Source organism: Oncorhynchus tshawytscha, linkage group LG33, assembly GCF_018296145.1.
Source record: "Oncorhynchus tshawytscha isolate Ot180627B linkage group LG33, Otsh_v2.0, whole genome shotgun sequence".
NCBI lineage: Eukaryota > Metazoa > Chordata > Actinopteri > Salmoniformes > Salmonidae > Oncorhynchus > Oncorhynchus tshawytscha.
The window spans coordinates 29,398,773-29,416,499 of record NC_056461.1 but is presented as its reverse complement, the minus strand read 5'-3'; the positions used below and the strand labels follow the sequence as shown (position 1 = coordinate 29,416,499).

General features: G+C 43.9%; 1 protein-coding gene across 1 annotated transcript in view; it reads right to left on the bottom strand.

Moving 5' to 3' along the window:
* Window positions 1-17,058, bottom strand: part of LOC112231111 (Kv channel-interacting protein 1) — a 51,252-nt gene extending 34,194 nt beyond the window's left edge. Inside the window, exons 1-2 of the mRNA XM_024397673.2 lie at window positions 16,743-17,058; window positions 16,018-16,380 (exon numbers count right to left, since the gene is read on the bottom strand). Of these exons, the coding sequence (XP_024253441.1) occupies window positions 16,018-16,105 (88 nt within the window). The 5' untranslated portion in view covers window positions 16,106-16,380; window positions 16,743-17,058. The remainder of the gene's footprint in view (window positions 1-16,017; window positions 16,381-16,742) is intronic.
* Between the last annotated feature and the right edge of the window lie 669 nt (window positions 17,059-17,727).

Here is a 17,727-nt window from a genome sequence, read left to right as displayed (position 1 = left end):
CACACACACACACACACACACACACACACAACAAATTATTTAAATTCAAATGATTCCTCATTCCTAAAATATACTATTTTGTTTCAAATATTCTCTCTCATTCATGGCATTCTACTGTCTGACATGGCCACTAATAGGGCAGGAGCACATTGCCATCTGGTGACAAAATGTGAAAACTCAGGTGTCTGTATTTGAGAGTTGCATCTCTAAAAGATCAATGTATCTCTACCATATCTGTTGATATTTTAAGACGTGCATTACAATGAAGCATACATACTCATCACATAAAGTACATAAACACAGAGCACACACACCGGTACACAGAAAACACACAAACACACAGTGTAGCAGTGCCTGTAATAAGTTGTTGTGGTGCCAATTCACGACCAACAGGTGGCAGCATTGTAGACAATTGCAATTAAGGTTGAGACCTCTTCTATGATACGCTACTCCAAATATGGCCATATCCGATATAATCACTTTGTGGCGTTAATGACTAAATAATTCCAGCCCGTGCAATTTTTGTCCTTATTTAATATATTATAGTCGGATTCTCATTAAATAATCTTTGTTGTGGTGAAAAAACATGGCTTAGATAATTTACTTAGACTTCATTTCCAACATTTTGATACAGCCTAACTGATAAAACTGCACAGTTTTGATTTGTAAAGTTCAAATAGAGTATAGTCTTGCAATCGCAATATGTAATCAAATGTAAAATATAACAATATTCTATTTAATCGTATATCGACCCAATATAATAGCTTTAATCATCCTCCTGTCATCATCACATCAAGACAATGATCTCTCATTTCCTTATGATTGAATGGAATACCGGAAGTACAACAAATTAACTGATGTAATAGAACACAAAGAGTGCATTTCTTCCCTCTATTTGTCTCATTCTATACTACACTATATAATTGTGTAGTGTACCTTGCCATACCATACTATAAAGTACTATACTATATACCATACCGAATCGAGCGTAGTGCCATACCCTCCTGTACAATCCCCATAATTAAATAACACCTATGTTTGAGCCTACAACTAGGAACAGGGGTGAAAAATGGGCAGTGAAGATCTAGTCAATGACAGGATCAGTATCTGACAGTGGGGAACCATCAGAGCCCTCTACGCCCTCAGAGAGGGCCTTAGGATAGATGCAAATATGTATGTATTTTTATATATTATAATTTGTAATTTTGTTTTCCATTTATTTAATATTTTTTTGTCTTAATTGTAATGGTCTTCCTATTGAATTTCTTCAGTTTGTGTTGGAAAAAGAAGACATTGACTTCAATTAGAGCAGCATTTTGGAATGACAGTAGAATCAACCAATCACAAATTGTCTTGTAATAGGTGGGATAATTGTATGATGCCTCAAGGCCTAAGTATAAGTCACTAATTCAGAGCCAATAGCGAGCATTATCTTGTTTTCTCATGCTTAAGCCTAGCTAACTGGCTAGCTTTTTGCAGTGAGTGTATGTAACGATGGTGATGGCAAATGCAGAGAGAGTAATCGAGGACAATGGGGTGGCTAAATTGTTAGAATTGCCCTTTTCAAGACAAACTTTTTATGAAAAGTTCAATCTTATACAGACTGGGAGACCAACTCCTGCAACGCCTATTTGGTGCAACGAGAAAAGAGTTTTGAAAGGTATTTTCAAGTTAATAATTATGAGCGCATCCGTGGATAACCGGCCGTGAGCTGACAAAAAAGCTTACAGTTGGAATTGCTTTCTCTTCAGCACTGATAATAGCTCAACCTGGACAACTGGTTTCAAAGATTTAGCCTGTTTGACAAAGTCAGCACTTCGACACAAAAACTCAACTTCACACCTGCGAGCTACAGTGAGTTTAAAAACATTTGGGGAAGCAAGAGTAGACCTTCTTAACGAGTAGTGGTGCAATGAGACACTTGCCCACAATGATAAAGTCAGGCACACAGTTGTGTTTTTAGGCAAGCAATAATTAACATTCAGAGGACATGATGAGGGTAAAGAATCAGCTAATAAGGGAAACTACTTGGAAATACTGGATTTCTTGGCTGAGTACGACAGCACGGTAAACTGCCATTTGGCTACGGCTACCGTAGCATGATTACCTGAATTTAATGATATGAAGGAAGAATTGAAGAAAACCCCTTTGTAACCATCATGGTTGACGAGATGACAGACCTCAGCAATGTAGCCCAAATGTCTTATGTGTTGCGTTACACTACCGATGGTGGTGTGAAGGAAAGTTTTTCAAATATTGTAATAATATTATAATAATATAATATATAGCCTCAGCTGTGGCTCACAGAAGCAGCACACGTACACAAAGGTTGCAAATATCGATAGCAGGAACCACGTTAGAAGAAAATACGGTTGCGTCGTTTCAAAGAAACATTTGCCAAAACAAACAGTAACTCAAATAAAAAAGAGTGTGCAAATCAGTCGTCAAGGCAAAGGGTGGCTACATTGAAAAATCTCAAATATAAAATACACTTTGATTTGTTTAACACTTTTTTGTTACTACGTGATTCCAAATGTGTTATTTCATAGTTTTTATGTCGTCACTATTATTCTACAATGTCGAAAATATATAAAAAATAAAGAAAAACCTTGGAAGGACTAGGTGTGTCCAAACTTTTAACTGGAACTGTATATATAAACAGTGCCTTGCAAAAATATTCATCCCCCTTGGCGTTTTTCCTATTTTGTTGCATTACAACCTGTAATTTAAATAGATTTTTATTTGGATTTCATGTAATGGACATACACAAAATAGGCCAAATTGGTGAAGTGAAATGAAAAAAATAACAAAATGGAAAAGTGGTGCGTGCAAAAGAGACCAAAGACAACCCTGAAGGAGCTGCAAAGCTCCACAGCTGAGATTGGAGTATCTGTCCATAGGACCACTTTAAGCCGCACCTCTCATCACCCTGAGAACAGAAGCTTCTAAAGCCATGACTTCATTTTCTGGAATTTTCCAAGTTGTTTAAAAACACAGTCAACTTAGTGTATATAAACTTCTGACTCACCGGAATTGTGATACAGTGAATTATAAGTAAAATATACTGTCTGTAAACAATTATTGGAAAAATTACTTGTGTCATGCATAAGGTAGATGTCCTAACTGACTTACCAAAACTATAATTTGTTAACAAAACATTTGTGGAGTGGTTGAAAAACTAGTTTTAATAACTCCAACCCAAGTGTATGCAAACTTTCGAATTCAACTGTATATATATATATATATATATATATATATATATATATATACAGAGAGTAGAGGAAGAACAGGTTGAGCAGTGGGGAGGTGAAGAACACAGAGTGGGGAGGTTTATAATGTAGAGTGGTGGGGAAGGTGTAGAAAGCAGAGTGGGGACTGGGGAGATGTAGAAAGCAGAGTGGGGACTGGGTAGGTGTAGAAAGCAGAGTGGGGACTGGGTAGGTGTAGAAAGCAGAGTGGGGACTGGGGAGATGTAGAATGTAGAGTGGTGGGGAAGGTGTAGAAAGAAGAGTGGGGACTGGGGAAGTGTTGAATGCAGAGTGGGGGACTGAGGAATGGTAGAAACTAGAGTGGGGACTGGGGAGGTATAGAAACCAGAGTGGTGACTGGGGAGATGTAGAAAGCAGAGTGTGGACTGGGGAGGTGTAGAAAGCAGAGTGGTGACTGGGGAGATGTAGAAAGCAGAGTGGTGACTGGGGAGATGTAGAAAGCAGGTGTGAAACCAGAATGGGGACTGGGGAGGTGTTAAACCAGTGTGGGGACTGGGGAGGTGTTGAAACAGAGTGGGGACTGGGGAGGTGTTGAAACAGAGTGGGGACTGGGGAGGTGTTGAAACAGAGTGGGGACTGGGGAGGTGTTGAAACAGAGTGGGAACTGTGGAGGTGTTGAAACAGAGGTGGGACTGGGGAGATGTTGAAACAGAGTGGGGACTGGGGAGGTGTGAAACAGAGGTGGGACTGGGGAGGTGTTAAAACAGTGTGGGGACTGGGGAGGTGTTGAAACAGAGTGGGGACTGGGGAGGTGTTGAAACAGAGTGGGGACTGTGGAGGTGTTGAAACAGAGGTGGGACTGGGGAGGTGTTGAAACAGAGGTGGGACTGGGGAGGTGTAGAAAACAGAGTGGGGACTGGGGAGGTGTTGTAAGCCGAGGAGAGGAAAGGAGAGTGGTCCAGGATGTACTGTTTAGAAGGCTGAGTCACACACAGTGAGCATGTCTTGAAGGGCAGAGTCAGATGACTGAGAGAGAGAGCAGTGGGGGGTTAGAGGGAGGAGTGTTGAATACATAAGGGTCAGGGATAGAATGTAATGGAGGGGGGAAATGGGCTTGCTGTGGTCCCACACCACACACAATGGGACCTGAGTCCAGGTCTTCTACCTAAACTCACCCAAGTGTATGACAATATGCATGATCAGACCTTGAACATAGATGTGAGTGTATCAAGGTGTGTGGGCCTATGAGAGTTTGGCATGTGTTGTGTGGGTACCGGTGTGTGTGTGTGTGTCTGCGTGCGTAAGACTCTTCATTGTGTTTGCCTGTTCGTGAGAGAATGTGTCTGTATCTCTGTGTGTGTCCAAGCGTGTGAGTCTGTTTTCAGTTTATGCTACTATGGTCTCTCCAGAGAATCGCCCACCTTTACCCATACTCCTCTGGGAGAGAGCTGAGTGATTGGGCAGAAGATGCAGTCAGCAGCACCACTCTTGTTGCCCTCACTCCCACTTCAATGTTTCGCTTCACTCCCTCAAGCTTCCCCCTCACGACCCCTGAAAGGTCTTTCAAAAATAACTCTTAACCATAACCATGGTAACTGATACAGCTCAAGCACGTCTATGGTAATTAGCTTGGTATTATTTTATTTATTAATTCAGTTGTTTAGATATGCCTGAGGAAATCAGATCTGCCACAGTCCAATGGACAGATTTGCTAAAAATAACACTTCACGACTCCAAGGGATGTAATTTGTGCGATTAGAAGTTAGATTCTACCAACATAGACAGGGCTCTAACTCTTCTAGCTCCACAATGAAATAGGGTGCAGGCCAGGCAGCAGGCTGTTAGCCAGCCTGCCAGCTTAGTGGAGTCTGCCACTAGCACAGTCAGTGTAGTCAGCTCAGCTATCCCCATTGAGACCGTGTCTGTGCCTCGACCTGGGTTGGGCAAAACTAAACATGGCGGTGTTCGCCTTAGCAATCTCACTAGGATAAAGACCTCCCCCATTCCTGTCATTATTGAAAGAGATCGTGATACCTCACATCTCAAAATAGGGCTACTTAATGTTAGATCCCTTACTTCAAAGGCAATTATAGTCAATGAACTAATCACTGATCATAATCTTGATGTGATTGGCCTGACTGAAACATGGCTTAAGCCTGAGGAATTTACTGTGTTAAATGAGGCCTCACCTCCTGGTTACACTAGTGACCATATCCCCCGTGCATCCCGCAAAGGCGGAGGTGTTGCTAACATTTACGATAGCAAATTTCAATTTACAAAAAAAAATAATTACGTTTTCGTCTTTTGAGCTTCTAGTCATGAAGTCTATGCAGCCTACTCAATCACTTTTTATAGCTACTGTTTACAGGCCTCCTGGGCCATATACATCATTCCTCATTGAGTTCCCTGAATTCCTATCGGACCTTGTAGTCATAGCAGATAATATTCAAATTTTTGGTGACATTAATATTCACATGGAAAACTCCACAGACTCACTCCAAAAGGCTTTCAGAGCCATCATCGACTCAGTGGGTTTTGTCCAACATGTCTCTGGACCTACTCACTGTCACAGTCATACTCTGGACCTAGTTTTGTCCCATGGAATAAATGTTGTGGATCTTAATGTTTTTCCTCATAATCCTGGACTATCGGACCACCATTTTATTACGTTTGCAATCGCAACAAATAATCTGCTCAGACCCCAACCAAGGAGCATCAAAAGTCGTGCTATAAATTCACAGACAACACAAAGATTCCTTGATGCCCTTCCAGACTCCCTCTGCCTACCCAAGGACATCAGAGGACAAAAATCAGTTATCCACCTAACTGAGGAACTCAATTAAACCTTGCGCAATACCCTAGATGCAGTTGCACCCCTAAAAACTAAAAACATTTCTCATAAGAAACTTGCTCCCTGGTATACAGAAAATACCCGAGCTCTGAAGCAAGCTTCCAGAAAATTGGAACGGAAATGGCGCCACACCAAACTGGAAGTCTAGCTTGGAAAGACAATACTGTGCAGTATCGAAGAGCCCTTACTGCTGCTCGATCATCCTATTTTACCAACTTAATTGAGGAAAATAAGAACAATCCGAAATTTCTTTTTGATACTGTCGCAAAGCTAACTAAAGAGCAGCATTCCCCAAGTGAGGATGGCTTTCACTTCAGCAGTAATAAATTCATGAACTTCTTTGAGGAAAAGATCATGATTATTAGAAAGCAAATTACAGACTCCTCTTTAAATCTGCGTATTCCTTCAACGCTCACTTGTCCTGAGTCTGCACAACTCTGCCAGGACCTAAGATCAAGAGAGACACTCAAGTGTTTTAGTACTATATCTCTTGACACAATGATGAAAATAATCATGGCCTCTAAACCTTCAAGCTGGACCCTATTCCAACTAAACTACTGAAAGAGCTGCTTCCTGTGCTTGGCCCTCCTATGTTGAACATAACAAACGGCTCTCTATCCACCAGATGTGTACCAAACTCACTAAAAGTGGCAGTAATAAAGCCTCTCTTGAAAAAGCCAAACCTTGACCCAGAAAATATAAAAAACTATTGGCCTATATCAAATCTTCCATTCCTCTCAACATTTTTAGAAAAGGCTGTTGCGCAGCAACTCACTGCCTTCCTGAAGACAAACAATGTATACGAAATGCTTCAGTCTGGTTTTAGACCCCATCATAGCACTGAGACTGCACTTGTGAAGGTGGTAAATGACCTTTTAATGGCATCAAACCAAGGCTCTGCATCTGTCCTCGTGCTCCTAGACCTTAGTGCTGCTTTTGATACCATCGATCACCACATTCTTTTGGAGAGATTGGAAACCCAAATTGGTCTACACGGACAAGTTCTGGCCTGGTTTAGATCTTATCTGTCGGACAGATATCAGTTTGTCTCTGTGAATGGTTTGTCCTCTGACAAATCAACTGTAAATTTCGGTGTTCCTCAAGGTTCCGTTTTAGGACCACTTGTTTTCACTATATATTTTACCTCTTGCGGATGTCATTTGAAAACATAATGATCTCTCTTTTGACGAACATATCAAGACTGTTTCAAGGACAGCTTTTTTCCATCTACGTAACATTGCAAAAATCTAAAACTTTCTTTCCAAAAATGATGCAGAAAAATGTACCCATGCTTTTGTTACTTCAAGGTTAGACTACTGCAATGCTCTACTTTCCGGCTACCCGGATAAAGCACTAAATAAACTTCAGTTAGTGCTAAATACGGCTACTAGAATCCTGACTAGAACCAAAAAATGTGATCATATTACTCCAGTGCTAGCCTCCCTACACTGGCTTCCTGTCAAGGCAAGGGCTGATTTCAAGGTTTTACTGCTAACCTACAAAGCATTACATGGGCTTACTCCTACCTATCTCTCTGATTTGGTCCTGCCGTACATACCTACACATACGCTACGGTCACAAGACGCAGGTATCCTAATTGTCCCTAGAATTTCTAAGCAAACAGCTGGAGGCAGGGCTTTCTCCTATAGAGCTCCATTTTTATAGAATGGTCTGCCTACCCATGTGAGAGACGCAAACTGGGTCTCAACCTTTAAGTCTTTACTGAAGACTCATCTCTTCAGTGGGTCATATGATTGAGTGTAGTCTGGCCCAGGAGTGTGAAGGTGAACGGAAAGGGTTTGGAGCAATGAACCGCCCTTGCTGTCTCTGCCTGGCCGGTTCCCCTCTTTCCACTGGGATTCTCTGCCTCTACCCCTATTACAGGGGCTGTGTCACTGGCTTACTGGTGCTCTTTCATGCCGTCCCTAGGAGGGGTGCGTCACTTGAGTGGGTTGAGTCACTGATGTGATCTTCCTGTCTGGGTTGGCGCCCCTCCCTTGGGTTGTGCCGTGGCGGAGAACTTTGTGGGCTATACTCGGCCTTGTCTCAGGATGGTAAGTTGGTGGTTGAAGATATCCCTCTAGTGGTGTGGGGGCTGTGCTTTGGCAGAGTGGGTGGGGTTATATCCTTCCTGTTTGGACTTGTATCACCGGGGGTATCATTGGATGGGGCCACAGTGTCTCCTGACCCCTCCTGTCTCAGCCTCCAGTATTTATGCTGCAGTAGTTTATGTGTCGGGGGGCTCGGGTCAGTTTGTTATATCTGGAGTACTTCTCCTGCCTTATCCGGTGTCCTGTGTGAATTTAAATATGCTCTCTCTAATTCTCTCTTTCTCTCTTTCTTTCTCTCTCTCGGAGGACCTGAGCCATAGGACCATGCCTCAGGACTACGTGGCATGATGACTCCTTGCTGTCCCTAGTCCACCTGGCCGTGCTGCTGCTCCAGTTTCAACTGTTTTGCCTGCAGCTATGGAATCCTAACATTTATGAACATTTGAACATCTTGGCCATGTTCTGTTATAATCTCCACCCGGCACAGCCAGCAGAGGACTGGCCACCCCTCATAGCCTGGTTCCTCTCTAGGTTTCTTCCTAGGTTTTGGCCTTTCTAGGGAGTTTTTCCTTGCCAACGTGCTTCAACACCTGCATTGCTTGCTGTTTGGGGTTTTAGGCTGGGTTTCTGTACAGCACTTTGAGATATCAGCTGATGTACGAAGGGCTATATAAATACATTATATTAGATGGGTTTATTAGTCACATTCATCGATGTAATCACAGGGTACAGTGAACTTCTTTTGCTCCGAGCTCCAACAGTGCAGGTAAGTAAATCAGAGGGACTGCATCTCAGTGCTAGAGGCGTCACTACAGACTCTGGTTTGATCCCAGGCTGTATCACAACGGGAGTCCCATAGGGCGGTGCACAATTAGCCAACAACTCATTGTTGTTGGTAACCAGGCCTGGCACTGTCATGTCGTCAGCAAACTTGATAATGGAGTTGAAACTGAATGAGGCAACGCATTCATGGGTATACATGGAGTACAGGAGGGGACTGAGGATGCACCCTTGTTGGGCCCCAGTGGTGAGGATCAGTGTGGAGGAGATAATGTTGCCCACCTTCACCACATGGGTCCACCCCGTCAGGAAGTCTAGGACCCAGTTGCATAGGGAAGAGAGCTTTGTGATGAGCTTAGAAGGCACTATGGTATTGAAGGCCAAGCTCTAGTTGATGAACAGCATCCTCACATATGCATTCCTTTTGTCCAGGTGGGTGAGGGCAGTGTGCAGTGAAATGGCAATTGTGTCATCTGTGGATCTGTCAGTGCGGTAGGTGAATTGGAGAGGGTCGAGTGTGTCGGGGAGGGGGGAGGTGATGTGGTCTATGACTGGCATCACAAAGCACTTCATGATAACAGTAGTGGGTGTTAAGGGTCGGTAGTCATTCAGTTTAGTTACTTTCCCTTTCTTGGGCACAGGGATGATAGTCGACATCTTGAAGCAGGTTGGGATAACAGCCTGAGCTAGAGAGAGATTGTAAATGTCTGAAAACACAACAGCTATCTGGTCTGCACATGCTCTGAGGGTGCGGCTGGGGATACCTTGCAAGAGTTAACACGCTTGAATGGCTTCCATACATCCTCCGTGGAGACGTATCCCCCGTTGTCCTCAGGGGCTCTCCTCGTCAGCTCAGAGTCATTATGCTCGAAGCGGGAGAAAAAGGTGTTTAGCTTGTCCCGTATGGCGGTGTTGGTGTTCTAGGAAATAGTTACACCTTGTCTTCACATTTGGAGCAATGTACAAGGAGAGAATAAAGTGACAATTCTGTCGGATCAAATATCTTTCTCAATCCAGAGTAAAAACACTGGAATATCATATAGCTGCTTTAACCTTAGAAACAAAAATGCCCTTTAATTAATGGACCATGCATTCTTAATGAATATCAATTGGTTGAATAGAAAACATGGACCTTTACTGTTGTCTTGGGCCTGTTGGATTGTAAAGAATAGATAGGCGTTGGGCCAAGGAGGTCATAAGTCATTTTAAGAGTTTATAGTACCCCCGCTGCCATTGAATGTAATACAGGCTTATAAACATAGGAGGGGGGGGGGTGATTTGCAATAGCAATAGACATATAGCAATAGACCACACGTATGTGTCATTATCAACATATTTAAATATGTGTGTTTAATTTGAAAGCCCAAATGGACAGTGAGCACTGAGCAGTGATGTCTATTGGGCCAAACTAAATACTTTCTCTGACTTTTATCAGAGAAGATGGGGTCATCCTGCAGGTGGCTTTTGAAACTAATTCAATCTTTGTTAGAATCCATTGAGTCTAAGTTAGGTAGGGTTTCCTCCAAGGTCGAGAGAGAAGTACCTGTTGTACACTCCAGTCGCTAACAAGCTAATTGTATCTGTGGTCTCTCTCTCGCTCTCTCTCTCTCTCTCTCTCTCTCTCTCTCTCTCTCTCTCTTTATCACTCCATTGCTCAATATTTCGATAACTTTCCCTCCTCTCATTCCACCTGCTCTCTCTGAGGGTTTCTGTGTGTGCTGAGTGGATGACTGGTGTAGCAGAGGAGCAGTCCCACGGCACTCCAGCTAGTCCCTGCAGCCTGCAGATAGGAGACACCCCAGCTAGTCCCTGCAGCCTGCAGATAGGAGACACCCCAGCTAGTCCCTGGCAGTTAGGAGGCACCCCAGCCAGACCCTGCAGCCTGTAGATAGGAGACACCCCAGCCAGCCCATCCAGCCTGCAGATATGAGGTACCCCAGCCAGCCCCTGCAGCCTGCAGATACAGTAGGAGGCACCCCTCCCAACCTCATGCAGCCTGCAGATAAAAGGCACCCTAGCCAGCACCATGCAGCCTGCAGACAAGAGGCACCCTAGCCAGCACCATGCAGCCTGCAGATAAGAGGCACCCTAGCCAGCACCATGCAGCCTGCAGATAAGAGGCACCCTAGCCAGGCACCCTAGCCAGCACCATGCAGCCTGCAGATAAAAGGCACTCCAGCCAGCACCATGCAGCCTGCAGATAAGAGGCACCCTAGCCAGCACCATGCAGCCTGCAGATAAGAGGCACCCTAGCCAGCACCATGCAGCCTGCAGATAAAAGGCACCATAGCCAGCACCATACAGCCTGCAGATAAGAGACACCCTAGCCAGTCCTGCAGATACAGTGCCTTGCGAAAGTATTTGGCCCCCTTGAACTTTGCGACCTTTTGCCACATTTCAGGCTTCAAACATAAAGATATAAAACTGTATTTTTTTGTGAAGAATCAACAGCAAGTGGGACACAATCATGAAGTGGAACGACATTTATTGGATATTTCAAACTTTTTTAACAAATCAAAAACTGAAAAATTGGGCGTGCAAAATTATTCAGCCCCTTTACTTTCAGTGCAGCAAACTCTCTCCAGAAGTTCAGTGAGGATCTCTGAATGATCCAATGTTGACCTAAATGACTAATGATGATAAATACAATCCACCTGTGTGTAATCAAGTCTCCGTATAAATGCACCTGCACTGTGATAGTCTCAGAGGTCCGTTAAAAGCGCAGAGAGCATCATGAAGAACAAGGAACACACCAGGCAGGTCTGAGATACTGTTGTGAAGAAGTTTAAAGCCGGATTTGGATACAAAAAGATTTCCCGAGCTTTAAACATCCCAAGGAGCACTGTGCAAGCGATAATATTGAAATGGAAGGAGTATCAGACCACTGCAAATCTACCAAGACCTGGCTGTCCCTCTAAACTTTCAGCTCATACAAGGAGAAGACTGATCAGAGATGCAGCCAAGAGGCCCATGATCACTCTGGATGAACTGCAGAGATCTACAGCTGAGGTGGGAGACTCTGTCCATAAGACAACAATCAGTCGTATATTGCACAAATCTGGCCTTTATGGAAGAGCGGCAAGAAGAAAGCCATTTCTTAAAGATATCCATAAAAAGTGTAGTTTAAAGTTTGCCACAAGCCACCTGGGAGACACACCAAACATGTGGAAGAAGGTGCTCTGGTCAGATGAAACCAAAATTGAACTTTTTGGCAACAATGCAAAACGTTATGTTTGGCGTAAAAGCAACACAGCTCATCACCCTGACCACACCATCCCCACTGTCAAACATGGTGGTGGCAGCATCATGGTTTGGGCCTGCTTTTCTTCAGCAGGGACAGGGAAGATGGTTAAAATTGATGGGAAGATGGATGGAGCCAAATACAGGACCATTCTGGAAGAAAACCTGATGGAGTCTGCAAAAGACCTGAGACTGGGACGGAGATTTGTCTTCCAACAAGACAATGATCCAAAACATAAAGCAAAATCTACAATGGAATGGTTCAAAAATAAACATATCCAGGTGTTAGAATGGCCAAGTCAAAGTCCAGACCTGAATCCAATCGAGAATCTGTGGAAAGAACTGAAAACTGCTGTTCACAAATGCTCTCCATCCAACCTCACTGAGCTCGAGCCGTTTTGCAAGGAGGAATGGGAAAAAATTTCAGTCTCTCGATGTGCAAAACTGATAGAGACATACCCCAAGCGACTTACAGTTGTAATCGCAGCAAAAGGTGGCGCTACAAAGTATTAACTTAAGGGGGCTGAATAATTTTGCACGCCCAATTTTTCAGTTTTTGATTTGTTAAAAAAGTTTGAAATATCCAATAAATGTCGTTCCACTTCATGATTGTGTCCCACTTGTTGTTGATTCTTCACAAAAAAATACAGTTTTATATCTTTATGTTTGAAGCCTGAAATGTGGCAAAAGGTCGCAAAGTTCAAGGGAGCCGAATACTTTCGCAAGGCACTGTAGGTGGCAACTCAGGTCAGGTCCTATCAGCCTGTGTTTATGGCTGAGGTCACGATGCACCCCAGGCATACACATACACACAAATCCAGAAATACACACAAACCTATGTAAATACCTGTATACACACACAATCATCTTGTTCTCATTGTGTGAGGAAAGAGAAGAGGTGGAAGAGAAGGGTGGTAGTGTTGTGAGCCTGAAAAAATGTTTGCTGGATCTAATGTTACATTTACATAAGACACTGCCGGAGAAAATTTGGCATCAGAACATTCCAGCTGTGCCAATGAGAGAAGAAAACGTATTTGTAATGAGAGGATGAAAGGACAGATGGTACAGTAAAAAGGAAAGATACTGGAACATAAGGAAATCAACAGGAGAGAGTTGGAGGGAGAGGGTGAGAAAGATAAAGAAGCCTGAAATGGAAACAGTAAAGAACATCTTGTAAACTGACACTTCAATTGTGTCTTTAGCCTCAAGGAGAGGGTTTGTGAGAGGAAGGTCTTAGTCCTGCATGAATTCAGGTTTAGAATCCACACACGCACACACTGAAACATATATGCACACACACACACATACCTACAGATGCGCACACGCGCCCCCACACACACACACACACACTGCTTTGCACAATCCACAAAGGCAGCGCAGGCACAGAGACAAGCTTATGTTGAAATATCACATTGAAGGCTGATACAGCATTAAAGTAAAAGTAATGTGGCCACACACACACACACACACACACACACACGCACACACACACACACACACATAAACCCCCGAAAGGTAAAAAGCACTCAGGTAACAATGCTTTTCGCCAGAGCGTGAGGGAATGGTTTTACTTCTGGTTTTACTTCCAAAAGGGCCAGATTGATCGATTTTCAAAAAATGTCAAGCACTTTTTCATTTTCCTCCAGTCCTTACAGTACCACACAGATCTTACAGAACCACATAGATCTTACTGTACCACATAGATCTTACTGTACCACACAGATCTTACAGTACTACATAGATCTTACTGTGCCACACAGATCTTACTGTGCCACACAGATCTTACTGTACCACATAGAGCTGTAAAGCAGGGTCAAAAACAAGAGAGCAGGTCTTGTTTTTGCTCACTGTAAAATACCATCAAACAGAGACACACCATTCCACGATAGGCCATGCTAAACCGACCATGCTAAACCGACCGTGGCACCTAGATTAGGGTTGCCATGGGAAACAGCTCACAATTAGCATATTTTCAATGGCTGATTGTAACTGTTGCAGGCCGTTTCTGTGGACTCTTTTTTTTCAGTTATTGAGTCTCTTTGTCCATGTGTGATAGTTTTTGCTCGTGTACAGGTTTTTGCTCGTGTGTCTACACACACACACACACACACACACACACACACACACACACACACACACTATTGGCTTCTAGGATTCAGGGGTGGCAGTTAGCCTAACGTTGGACCAGTTACCGAAAGGTCGCTGGGTCGAGCCGACTAGTTGGAAAATATGTGGATATGACCTTGAGCAAGGCTTGAGTGCAAAAATTAGGTAAACAACCTCTCCCTCAACTTCAGCAAAACAAAGGAGTTGATTGTGGACTTCAGGAGGAACCAGGCTGGGCACTCCCCCATCCTCATCAACATTGCCACTGTGGAGACAGTCAAAAACATTTATCCTGCCCCAACACCCCAATCGACACTTATCATTGTTACAGCTGTAAATATGTACAGTTTATTTCCTTCTTAAAATGCATTTGAGCCAATCAGTTGAGTTGTGAGAAGGTAGGGGTGGTATACAGAAGATAGCCCTATTTGGTAAAAGACCAAGTCCATATTATGGCAAGAACAGCTCAAATAAGCAAAGAGAAAAGACAGTCCATAATTTATTTGAGACATGAAGGTCAGTCATTGTGGAAAATGTCAAGAAATGTGTAAGTTTCGAGAGAGAGACAGAGAGACTCTGACAGTAGTGCCAGGAACTGGCCAGCCTTTATGCTTAGTTCTCAACACTTGCATTACCAAGCATCAAACCAAAACTGTCAGTTAGAGGGACTGCTCAACTACCACTGAGTGTTATCAGGCCTTGTCAGAAAGTCTTAGCTCCAGGGAAATGTTCACAATTGTGGTTAAATTGAACTGTCATCTAATACTGCCTGGTTCATTTGACAGTGATGGATTGGCTAGTGTAGATTTTGCAGCCCAGGGAAAGTGAACAGGTTGTTCCCACTTTTTCCAGCCTGTGATATCATTGAGAACATAGACTAATGGCCAGCGTCTGAATGATTTGATTAGTCTCCATTGAAGAAGCTCAATAAAAGGGTGCTGAACCTGAGGAGCCAGAGCCCGTGCCTCCAGCCACTCTCACAGCCTTCTGCAGACACCAGGTAGAGCAGGCAGTGTGTGAAGAAGAGGACGATAAAGTGGACAATAGACTGTATGTGATAAGAGGAGCTTTATTAGTCAGACTGGTCAAGTGCTGTATATAGAAATAGAGCAGCATTTAGCTATCTGTCAGGTCTCCCTGAGCTGTGTTGCCATAGTGACACACCATGCAGCGCTTTTCTGCTGATGTGGGGATTGGAGGTGAGGGATAGAGACAGCAGGCCACTGACACCAGAGGGAGATACAATCAGATAGCTGTGTGAAGGAGGTAAGGAGAGAGGAAAATGCAGGGATAAAGGACAGGCGTAGGAGAGGACCTGGTAAAACAGGAGGGGGAGGTAGAGAGTAAAGACACAGAAGTTGCCTATGGGGAGTAAACAGAGGATACGCCAGTGTCACAACTTGAGCTCATCACTTAGTTCCTCAGGGGCGATGACAGGGCAACAACGGGGCATCACTGGATGGATGTGACACCACTGTTCACTACTGTCAGCCTCAAGCTTGACCCAGCACCAAGCTAATGTCACTGTTACCCTAGCTAATGTCACTATTACACTAGCTAATGTCACTATTACACTAGCTAATGTCACTGTTACCCTAGCTAATGTCACTGTTACCCTAGCTAATGTCACTGTTACCCTAGCTAATGTCACTATTCCACTAGCTAATGTCACTATTCCACTAGCTAATGTCACTGTTACCCTAGCTAATGTCACTATTCCACTAGCTAATGAAAAAAAGTAGAAGAGCTAAAGGAGTGTTAGTTGAGGAGGGTGCAGTACCTTTAGTGAGGGTCCCAAAAACGAGTCTGCGTAAAGACTGGATGAACTTGAGCACCCCCTGTCTGCAGCGGCAGGTACAGCCAGCCATCCTGACACAGAGACAGAGAAAATCCCTGGAGAAAATCTGCCACTGACCTTCTCACCCACTCCTAATAGAGTAGAGAAGGTAAAATAGTCTCTCAAAGGGTCCTTATAGGAGAGAGGAATGCCTCCTTCAAAGTGTTGATAGGAGTCTAAGGTGGAGAAATATATCCAGTGGTTCCTTACACGCGAAGGAGGTATCCTTTGAAATGATCCTGGTAGAAAACACAAATTCTTCTTGACAAGGTCCTTAGAGAAGAGATTGGATCCTCACTGGGAAAACTGTGAGGAAAGATGAAGTCGCTTGTAAGTTAGAGGTACCTGTCTTCTAGCCTTTCTAACATTGATGCATTCAAACTCAATCATTTACTCATTCAGACAAACACTCACTTAATCACTTATACATTCAATCACACACTCACTAATACACTTTCTCACCAACACCAACACTAACCCACGCACGCAACACACACACCCACACACGCACACACACACACACACACACACACACACACACACACACACACACACACACACACACACACACACACACACACACACACACACACACACACACACACACACACACACACACAGCCAACAAGTGACACAAAGAGATGTTGGTAGGTAAGAAATACTCAGACCTCTGTCTCTCAAACTTTTAAAAGGAAAAGTTGTTTTCTGCTGTCGGATGAGAAGGGAAATATGAATAACCCTCGTGGAGAGCCGAGTGCACTGCTGAAAGTTCCCTGTGTCCATGGAGATGACGAGTACCTCCTCTCCCCTCCTATCCTCTGTATTTATGTCTATTTGATCACCCTCTATCTCCCCCTTTCTGGTGTGTTTCTCTGCATGTCTCTGTGGACAGCCAGCGGGGTCTCTCTCTGTGTGTTGGCTGGTCCTCTCTGGGCTGCTTGTAGCTGGAACCCTGCGGCTGTGCTGTGCTGCTGTGTAGTGTAGCTGTGTAGCTCTGCTCCAGGACAGATCGCTGCAGCAGAGAACACCAGCCACCACCCGACCGCTTGTGCTTGTGTTCTCTCTCTCTCTCTCTCTCTCTCCTCTCTATCCCTCTCTCTCTCTCTCTCTCTCTCTCTCTCTCTCTCTCTCTCTCTCTCTCTCTCTCTCTCTCTCTCTGTCTCACACACATACACACTCTTCCTACCCCACTCTGGTGCATACCCAATTGCAGATGAGCCTCCAAAAAACTGACATCCCTCTGCTCCATCTCCCCCTTCCACCACGTAATCTCTTTTTTCTTTATTTCAATTTATTTTAAGTGAGCCTTAAGCCACTGATTATTATTTGCAGTCATTGGGTTAATACGCCAGCCAGCTGCAGGGATTCTGACTGCTAGAGGAGGACGTCACTGAGATGACAGTACACTCTTAGAAAAAAGGGTTCCAAAAGGATTCTTCGGCTGTCCCAATAAGATAACTCTTTTTGGTTACAGGTAGAAAGAACCCTTTTGGGTTCCATGTAGAACACTATGTGGAAAGGGTTCTACCTGGAACCATAATAGTTCTATCTGGAACCAAAAAGGGTTCTTTAAAAGGTTCTCCTATGGGAACCGCTGAAGAACCCTTTTAGATTCTAGATAGCACCTTTTTTCTAAGAGTGAAGTAGGACTAG